This window comes from Synchiropus splendidus, chromosome 6, assembly GCF_027744825.2.
Source record: "Synchiropus splendidus isolate RoL2022-P1 chromosome 6, RoL_Sspl_1.0, whole genome shotgun sequence".
NCBI classification, from domain to species: domain Eukaryota; kingdom Metazoa; phylum Chordata; class Actinopteri; order Syngnathiformes; family Callionymidae; genus Synchiropus; species Synchiropus splendidus.
In genome coordinates, this window is record NC_071339.1 from 3,934,697 (window position 1) to 3,944,982 (window position 10,286).

General features: G+C 50.3%; 1 protein-coding gene across 1 annotated transcript; it reads right to left on the reverse strand.

Moving 5' to 3' along the window:
* Positions 1–1,529: 1,529 nt before the first annotated feature.
* id1 (inhibitor of DNA binding 1, HLH protein) lies at positions 1,530–2,499 on the reverse strand. The gene is made up of 2 exons (XM_053868111.1): positions 2,063–2,499; positions 1,530–1,985 (listed from the first exon to the last, which is right to left on the reverse strand). Exons 1-2 carry the CDS (start codon positions 2,414–2,416, stop codon positions 1,950–1,952), a joined length of 390 nt encoding a protein of 129 aa, XP_053724086.1. The 5' UTR covers positions 2,417–2,499; the 3' UTR covers positions 1,530–1,949.
* Positions 2,500–10,286: the final 7,787 nt, after the last annotated feature.

A 10,286-nucleotide genomic window follows, 5' to 3' on the forward strand; every position in this document is an offset into this window, starting at 1 on the left:
ATAGGAATGGATAAACCAGCCAACATGAGAGGGGACAGAGAAACTGTGACTCTCCTGAAGCCTATGATCATCTCCACTGTCTTCTGGGCGTTGAGCTCCAGGTTGTTGTGGCTGCACCAGGACACCAGCCGCTCCACCTCCCTGCTGTAAGCCGACTCATATCCATCTGAGATGAGCCCGATGATGGTGGTGTCATCAGCAGACTTGATCAACTTCACGGACTGGTGGCTGGAGGTGCAGCAGTTAGTGTACAGAGAGAAGAGCCATGGAGAGAGAACACAGCCCTGAGGAGATAATCTCCAATAACCTTCAACAAAAGAGATTAAAATGGACACTATGAACAAATGAATCGGGCACACCCTCAGAGTGAGGAGTTCGGTCATCTGGGAGGAGCTCGGGGTGGAGCCGCTGCTCCTCCACATCCAGAGGAACCAGCTGAGGTGGCTCGGGCATCTGATCCGGATGCCCCCTGGACGCCTCCCTGGGGAGGTGTTCCGGGCATGTCCTACAGGGAGGAGACCCCAGGGAAGACCCAGGACTCGCTGGAGAGATTATGTCTCCGGTCTGGCCTGGGAACGCCTCGGGATCCCCCGGGAGGAGCTGTGCGGATCGGGAAGTTTGGGCTTCGAATGCTGCTTCCGTGACCCGACCCCGGATAAGCGGCAGAAGAAGGTGAAGTTGAAGGTGAACAAACGACCATGACACTTCATTTCTCATGCAGAAGGACAGCAATGCTTCTTCTCATCGCCAGAGGTCGCTCTTGACACTTGAATAGCAGTTCAGCGAAAAACAAACCCGAGCAACTACAATCCTTGCCGCAAGATGGCGCCGTTTTGACGCGACATTGACGTGGAGCTGCTTCACATAGTTCCATGAGAACAAATGGCTTCAATGTTAGATATTTACACGTCGCCAATGACAGCGATCATTGTTCATAATGGTGTGTTCAATCGCATAACTGCGAAACAGAGTTGGATCGCGACGCTCCAAGAGTGACGCGGGTGTATTAATAGCAGGCGCAGTGTGGGAAGCGCGTCCCTCCTGGCGCGGCTCCCGGCCCATCTGCGGCCTGGCCCGCGGATTACTGTTTGTTAATGTTTCAATCAGCTGTGTGCCGAGGAATGTGGAGCTATTTAACCTGAACTTCCCCAGGTGTGCGGAGGCGCCGCTCAGTCTGGGCCCTCCGCCCCTCCCTCCGCTGCCCTTGGCACACAGCTATCGCGCAAACACACAATCACGCACCGGCCGCGCAGCTGCGCGCACCGCACCGCAGGGACATGGAGGGGGGAAAAACATTGCACCAGGGAGACGGAATAAATCTGCCACGGCCATTTAACCCCTGCGGCGCCGGCGGACTTCACGTCTCCCCCCCAAGTTTTCGATGCAAACCTTTATTTGAGTCGAGACTCCATCGTGTGACGTGTGATTTACCAGGACGGGGGTCGCGGTGTCAGCTGGGGGGGGGCGCAGTTTTACAGTGGCGTCCACTCTTTGGTCATGCGGTGTCTGACAAACTCAAGCCACGCAAGTTTATAAAAAAGTCATTGTCTTGTTTTAATAAAAACACCAATAAAGTACATTGTAAGAAAACAATATCTTCACATTACATTGTAATATACAATACATGTTGTCACTCAGGAATCTGAGAAATGTTTCAACTTTTACAAAAAATCTTCTTGGAAACGTGGAAAAAAAAGGTACAAGAGCGTAACAGGATTCTCGTTTGGAAACTCTACAAACACGTTGGTCGCACTGTCTTGGTCCTCTGTCCCCCGGAGGTCCAGTCATCTGGAACCGTCCGGACCTCTATTTTTTCGGAGCCCTCGGATCAATGGAGGGCGGCGGGCGTCCACGCCGTTCCAGCTCTGGGAGTTTCGAACGTCCCTTCTCAGTTGAAGGAGCCGGTCCTGATGCGACACCAGGGAGGGGATGGAGACGCTGCCGGAGCCTTAGCGACACATGATCCTGTCGTCCGAGCATCCGTTCTGCGGAGCGGGAGAGAGAGAGAGATGAGTCCACCGGTACTTGGCGGGTGAGCGGCCGGAATCAGAGCGAGCCTTACCTCCACGGTGATGCCGGCCAACTCGGCGTTCAGAGCGGTCAGCGGCGTCCGCTGCACGCTGATGGGACGGCTCTTCTCCGGCGCGTCCAGCTCCACCTGCAGGTCCCAGATGTAGTCGATGACGTGCTGCAGGATCTCCACCTTGCTGGCTTTCTTGTTGGTGGGCAGCGTGGGCACCAGCTCCTTGAGCTTGCTGTAGCAGCTGTTCATGTCGTGCAGGAAGGCGCTCATCTGCTCGTCCAGCAGCGGGATCTTGCACTTGGAGATGCTCAGGCTCTGCTCGGACAGGCAGCGCACCACGTCCTCGCCGCTCACCTTGCTCTTCAGGGCGCAGGTAGATCCGACAACCTTCATGTTGCTGAGCGAGTAAAGTGTCCACAAACCGCGGCTCGAGTCAGAGGTCGGTCCTCGTGGTGATAGTCGCGGGGCAATGTTGACAGTTCGCAGCGTCCACATGGAGCCACCTCCGCTATTTAAAGGCTGGATCCCGCGGGGGGCGTGGTCCGGTGGCCTGTTTGAAGCGCGCCAGCCAATCACGAGTGAGCGCTCCTGGTCGACGAACCCGCTCTCCGCCAATGGGAGGCCAGGCCTGGTTATCAGGCTTTACAATCTGTTTGAGGGATGGCGTTGCAAATGGAAACAAATGTGTGTCTTTTATGGCTAATATGTGGGAATCCAGCTGTCCATGGCGTGGGGACTCTGCAGGTGGAGATGGCCCCGGGACAGCGTGAATGCCCCGCTATGTGCCGGGACAGTGTGTGTGGCACAGGACAGGATGAATGGCTGCTGGTAATTGGGCTTCCACCGCGTCCCACACACTATTGGTGACAAGGATACAGATGTGCACCGACACCAGCAGACCCCCTGCAGAAAGTGCACGTACGCTATGTGCTCCATATACTGTGTACATATATATATATATATATATATATATATATATATATATATATATATATATATATATATATATATAGACAGTTGGAGCACTCACTTTTTACTTCGATATGACTTAAGTTCATGCTTTTACATAGAATTAAGTGCATTTTCCTTTTTTCAAATTGTTATAAAGGAAAAAGCCAAACTCAATTCTCCACTTTGGTTTCTGTTTTCTTAACTGATACAATCTGAAACCATTCATTTAAAATCATTAAAAAAAGCATCAGAATCTTGGTCAGACAGATGTTGAGTTTGAAACTTGTGTCCTCATTTTTATGCATAATACCATTAATGCTTGACATCTCAATTCTAATGAATAATATTGTCAGAAAGAAGACCTGCAGTAACGCTGGAGTAATAATGTACAGTGACTTATGACTAGTTTCACAAGTTGTAGACTTAATCCAGCTGTAAAGACTCAAGAACCCCTCATACTTTTGAAACATTGTTATGAACCAGTCATTCACGATTCTGAACATTCATCTTCTATAAAGCCTTACAAATGCAGTACGATGCCCGAGGAATGTACTGGCAGTGTGTTACAGATGACACGTTAACATAAAGTGTAACCATCAATCCACAATAAAGTACAGATAACTGATGATGATTAACTGTAAAACTGACAATACATGCATGGAATCACGATAAATATGCTGTAAATATAGACATTGACTAATTCAAACTCACAGTAAAGCTCTGATTCCAACACATTCTGCCCTTTTTTTTAACTTTCTCATCGGTTCATCGTGTTAATATTGCATGTACACTAAAGTATAATATGGGTGTTGCAGAAGTGAATGCTTCAGATTAGTCCAACAAGAAACTTACTGCTATTGAACAAATATATTTGACATAGAACTGTAAACTTGGTTACAGTGGAATATGCTTTTTATTTATTCATTCCTTTGCGCACATCTATTGTTTCTAAGATAAACAACTACCTGAGTGTTTGTGTTCAGAAGCCGCTGGGAAAGTGGGTATTAAACTTTGTGACTAGTTTAATTTCACCTGGTCAGTTTGTGACTTGAGCGAACATCTCCACTGACGCTCCAAAGCGTCTTTATGTTGGGAGACTTTCCACGCAGCACAGAGTGACTTTCTTCCTCCGCGTGTGCGGGGAGGCAGATTCCTTCACATGCTGCTGCAGTGTGTGTGTGTGTGTGCGTCAGATCGCATCGCTCTGTTCCGAATCTTCCCCCAGATTGTCCAAACAAGCCCGAGCAGACTGGCAGGCGCCAGCGCGCTGACGTCACCCATTCATCCGAGCCCTGACGCCTGTCAGCCTGGCGCCGCTCGGGCGGTCTCCATGGAGACGTCAAACAAGAGAACTCCTCGGCCATTCACCTGCGCGCAGCCTGAGAACGAGGCGGCCCGGAGCTTTGTGCTCATTTATCACCTCCAGCAGGGATGAGATTACCGCCCGCCACCTGCACCTGCGCGGCCGCTGTCAGCGCGCACGCTCGCGCGCCGCGCAGGGAACATCCGCAACTGTGTTGCAACCGCATTTTTCACCGACGACATTCCATAACACCACCACTATACTCTCCCCCTGCTTCTCTTTTCATTGTTTTTGCACTTACTCCCTGCATGAATAGAATATTATTATCTGCTTAAACACCAATATATAAGAATTCAGAAGCACTCTCATTTACACACAGAAAATAAGTAGTAAATAAAACGTGCAATGCGCCATTGAACATTGCAGCAATGAATTTTGGGCATTTACAGATGATTTCATATGTTCTGCAAGGAGAAAATGCTTCTTGTTACTCTATACTACAGTATACTGTGACAGTTGCATGGACTTTATGCCACAGGGACAATGGTGAGAGTGAGGATGGACGACGATGGTGAAAGTCAGGAAGCTGTCCTCAATCTTGCCCCAACTGACATGACAGCAGCGTCTGGAGTTGAACTCATGAAAACATGATCATGCTGCAGCTGAGAGTGCAGGCAGTCAGTGCATGTGTCCGTCACAACCTCATGCATGACACACACTATAAATGACATGAGAAGTGATGTGAATTTATCAGCTCAGCTCCAGTTTTAGTGGACTTTTCCTCATAAATTATTTCATCTAATCATATTCTCTGAAAGACGAGATCATAGTTATATACTTACCAACTTAATATTTCTATTGGGTCAACCAATAGCGTTAAAATAAATAAAATAAAATAAATTTATATATTTGCTTGTGGTGCACCGGCTTACTCATGAGAATAGCAGTGATTTAGGGCAAATACTTTCACCACAATGTGTTCAGATCTTTTTCAATAGCACAAGTTTGCGGACCTTTATTTAGAGGAAAATGTTTTTAAATTGAGTCAATTAAATTCATCACAAAAATGTCAAATTATGACAGTATGTGTATCTATATATATATAGATTTTTTTTGGGGGGGGGGTCAAAGACTGATTGTGCACTGCACAAAATAAATAAATGCAGAATTGCATTTTTGTAGCTTAGTGAAACTATTTTTGAAGTTTGAAGTGACACCAGCGACACAAAACTGAGCTCAATCGTCGCTATTAATCTTTGAAGTGCGACTCCTTCTTTAGCTGTGGTTCAGGAAGCATTTAACAAGCTGCGGCTTTTATCAGCGCAGATGTGATCTTAAAGCAGAGATAACTCCTCTCCTCGGTCACTTGCAACAGGGCTTTAACTACCGCCGGGACTGTTTCTTCTAGCTGTGGCAGTAGCCTGTAAAAACTTTTTTTTCCTCTGAAAACTTTCTTTTTTTCCTCTTTTCTTTTTTTTTGCCCTCTGTCCCAGGTCGCAGCTGACAGGGCGGAGAGGGGGGAGCGGGTGGGCAGAACAATGGGAGTGCGATGCAGGGATTGTGGGAGAGAATCTAGGCTGGAGCCACAGTGTCTGGAGCGCCCCTCCACTCCCCTCATCCAGCTTTTGTTCAGCTGCAAAAGCTATCAGCACTTCCTACTGACACCAACAATAACTCCACACAGCTGGGCCCTTTTTAGCCTGTTTACAGCACATCAAGGCGAGGAGAGCGAGAGAAGACAGAGGGAAGAGGCGAGGGAGGAGAAAGAAAAGTGAAACATATTAGCTCCTGATTTTAGCTGACAGAATGCATGTGCCCTCCCAACTCCCCTCACCTCCCTCATGGCAGCAGACTTGTAGTATGTAATCCGTGTTATCCCTCTCATTACACATTCATTCAGCCACGGTTTGAAACCTCTCACTCGTCCTAGGCCTTTTCTTTTTAAGTGCACACTCTTCATCTTCGTCATTTCGCAGGAAGCCACGAGAGGAACCCTGTTGCGGGAATTCATTCGGAGGAAGTCAGACATTCCACCAGAGCTTTCGCACTTTTGCTGTTCTTTTTTTTTTTGCTGCACGGACAATAAGTCGTGGTCGTAGAACTTCCTGAAACATGAAAGTGACCTCAAGCTCTTGGAAAAAAAAAAGGTGACTTGGACTGCTGATCTACGCTGCTGAAAAGGAATGAGCAGGAATTTGATGATCAAACACACACACACACACGAGGTCATCTCCTCACAGCTGTGGGATTAGTTTCCAGTTCCCAGTCAGGCTCTTCCTGTTTGCTTGATAATGATCACACCTGTGCGCAGGTGTGTGGAGAGGCTCATGGGACAGGGAGGGGCGTGTCAGACACCGAAGCCTCCAGTCAAAGCTCAACTGGAAAAGTCCGGTTTCGTCCGAACCTCTGTGAGTGTGTGTCAGCCTCTCTGTAGGTGTGGGTCATGCGTGTTCCAGCCTGACTCCCAGCCAAGGCGCCCCTGTTTGGCCTGCCGCCTCCCTTAGTGGCCCAGCCTCTGTAATGACTGCGGGCCGGTGGTTGGGAGTCACATCCTGTGGGAGTCCTGGCTCAGAGATGCATCATCGCCAGCGCAGACTGGCCGGAGCCCCGCTGTCGACTGGCGTGTTGTTGTTGTTTTTACAAGCAGCTTTCCCTGCGAGGAATCCTTGGCGCTCCGCAGGTGTCCAACCCCTGCAACCTTGACTGGGGAGGCCGCCCGCTCTCTCACCCTGGACGGCTCTCTGCCGTACATGCGGACGGGCGCCCCTCCTTAACACCCTTGTGTCCATCTCCCACTGCCTGGTTCCCACACACACTATCAAAGGCCTTTAATGGCTTCTAATTAGCTCCCCATCTGCTGGTGACAGCGCACTGGTGGCATGCTAAAGCACCCATTGAGAGCGGAGACATTGTGCTCAGGAATACTTTCCACTCCAGTGGCAATTGCCTGGAGAAAGAGCTTCAGTTGAAGGAGGCGGGGGGGTGGTGTTTGGGCCGAGGTGAGCGTGGAGTTAGAGGAGGGCAGTTTCTCCACGGTCAGGGGCTCGGGGGAGGGCGAGGGTGGAGGCATACACAATGGGTGACAGTGTTACGGCTTGTTGCAAATCTAATAACGCCCAAGTCCCTCTTCCGCTCTCTGGTCGCCGCCCCGAAAATCCCGCAGCAGCAGCTCCTTCTTCACACAGTGTCTCACCCCTCCTCTCCTTGGTTTGAGAAGCAGTTTGCCACTGACACCACACAGCGAATGAGTTGACTTGGAATCGAGGCCACGGTGAAACTGACAACGCAACCTGATGAGGGTTCTCCATTGTCCCGCGGAGCCCACTGGCCGCTGCCCCGCGGAACAATAGATGTTCCTCTATAGAAACTGTAAATGTCGCCTAATGAGGCCTCTTCATGAACCAAACCGGCAACGCGTGAATGCTGGTGATTGTCAGGTCCTGTAAGGCCCATCTCATGACCAGGACCTCCAGCAGGGCCCAGGTCCACTGGTGGCAGAAAGGAAGGAGCAGCTGTTCCCAGCTGGTAGCCACACTACGCCTGGAGGGGACAGGCCTGGTTGCTGCTGGACACTTGCCCCCTGCTGCAGCGCGGAGGTGAACAAACACATACATTCTGGAAAGCATCAATCAGGCTTCTGTGTTCAAGCTGCACGGCCCCAAGAGGCTTAAAGATACATTCGATCCTCGGAAACACAGGGATATTTCCGATTAGACAGGTCCAACTTTTGGGCTACTTTCGGTTGGGTGCGTTGTGTGGTATCAATCTGGAGTCCTGAATCGACACACAAGTTCAACCTGGGTCACCACTGAATCCACGTTTTTCCTTGAAACAAACTTTTTTTTGGCGGCAAAGTCCCATGGCAACTGAAGGAATGACTTTGAAATGATAAGTGGGACCTTTGTAACGCCATGTTGTCTATTTATGTGAGTGAGAGAGAGCGAGAGAGAGAGACGAATAGTCCGTCACCTGACCTCCCTCTTCATCCGACACACACACACACACACACACACACAAACAGCCGCATCCCCACAGCTGCACAGAGGCGTCCAGTCAGCATGGCCAGGGGACATGGGAGCCAAAGCCCATCGATGGGGCATGGACAGTGGCAGCTGTGGGGCTGACAAAGCCCCATTCACAGGGCCCAGGCCTGGGGACAATGGCTGGGCCAGGCTGAGCCCTCTCCTCCACTCTTCTACCCAAAGATTAATACTTCAGATGGGCTTCCCGGTGGCAGGAAGGGCTAAAAGGAGAGCCCTCCTGTTTGTCACTGGGCTTTGTGCGGGTCGCCTGAGAACCAACCTCTTGGATGGGCTTGATAAATGAGAGCCACCATTGACAGTGAACAGATTGGGCCTGCAACTTTTGTTTTGATTGTGAAGCGGGTATAATCAAGTTATTTGGGCCTTGGTGCCTTTTTGTTTTCTTTCCCCTGGTGCTCTTGACACTTAAGTCCCACCTTAAAAGCCTTCAGTGACTCAGCTGTGATCTTAGCCCGCTCAAGTTTCCTTTCTTATTTGTTGCCGCGTTCATTTATCAAAGCTGTATAGAGGTCGCAACAGCAAGAGGAAGTTCATTTGCTTGCTGTGGGAATCTAGGTGTCTGCCCCGCTGAGGGCAGCACAGGTGCGACAGGTGTGTGTGTGTGTGTGCAGTCCTGCCTCTGTCAATGGTATTTCGGTGTCGCCGTATTGTCAGGCTTTCAATGTTCTTGCTACACCTGACCTAATTCAAGCAGGGGAGGACAGTAACAGGAGAGCCGGGGGTGAACAGGAGCAGCCCTGGTGGACCCCAACCACCCTCCTCACCCTATTCTCTGCAGCTCTCTCGAGTGCAGTGCAGGTGTTTAGCCCCCAGCAAAGCAGCATTTCAGGTTAAACTGTAGGAACGCTGCCCCGCCTTCACACTGGGAACGAGAAGCGGCGGCAGAGTACACACGCACCACACCTGCACACCTGTGCTCCCAGCATGTGTTTTGTTTTGTTTTGGGGTTTTTTTTTTGTTCGGCTGGTATCACATCACATGATTTCACAACAGGAAATGTTGCACCACAGAATCTCACCAATGAAGGAAACACATTCTATTCAAATAGTGGTAGGAGCAGTTGTCAGTTTAAAAAACTCGACCTCAAGGATGTTTTCACGCAGACATTTCGGTGACTGGAGACGAGACGGGGTTTACAGTGAAAGATGCCGCGACCATCTGTTCCATCTGTCCGCGTGTTATTCCTCCTCATCTACAGTCTCATGGAGAGGAATGTGCCCTTCTTGTAAACATCCAACAACCCCCCACAAGTGACACTATATTCCCCTCCACTGATAGCAAGTTGCCCCAGCATCCATCCCGTCACGCCCCCCCGCATCGCTCCCTCCCTCGCGAATGTAGATCCTTTCCCACGTAGAAACAAACGTTCAAGACAAGGGCCCTGCTTTTCACCCAGGGCCCATTTCCAGGAATCAGTTTGTGTGAACTACCCAGGCAGCAGAAGGTGCCCTACTTTTAACTTCATTCTTCTCCCTGCGATTGTTTCAGGCACTTCAACAAAAGCGAATTGAGCCAGTGTGTGTGCATCTAGGTTATACACTCGTGCATTAATGTGCGAGCCTGTGTGTGTTTATGAGCACGCGAGGCCGGGGTTGTCGGATTATAAAGAGGAAGTGGATGGGAAGTCCACACTCGGCGACGAAATAAGAGGGAGACATTCCTTTGCTGCCCCTCCCGGCTCCCTCTCTCCCTCCACTCTTCACTGTGACGGGGCCCTGGGAAAATCAAACAGGTGGTTCGGGCCTGGCAGGAAAGCTGGATGGGTCCAGGGTGGGCAGGCCTACAGGCTGCTGGGGGCTATCAAAAGCTCTTAGGCCCAGCTTTAGGCCAGCACTCTGAATGGCCCCGGGCTTCATTATCATGTGAATTCTGGGAACTGCACTGGGCCCCCAGTAACACCAGCGAGCTGCCCATATGGTGTTCACTTGGCAACTAGGGAGAGCTCCCCACAGCCCCCGCCATCTAC

What these genes read in the sequence shown, in the direction of transcription:
- id1 (XM_053868111.1), bottom strand. Translation starts at nt 2,416, where the DNA reads ATGAAGGTTGTCGGATCTACCTGCGCCCTGAAGAGCAAGGTGAGCGGC. An exon ending in TGGCCGGCATCACCGTGGAG is followed by an intron (nt 1,986 to 2,062) that starts GTAAGGCTCGCT and finishes CCCGCTCCGCAG; the next exon opens with AACGGATGCTCGGACGACAG.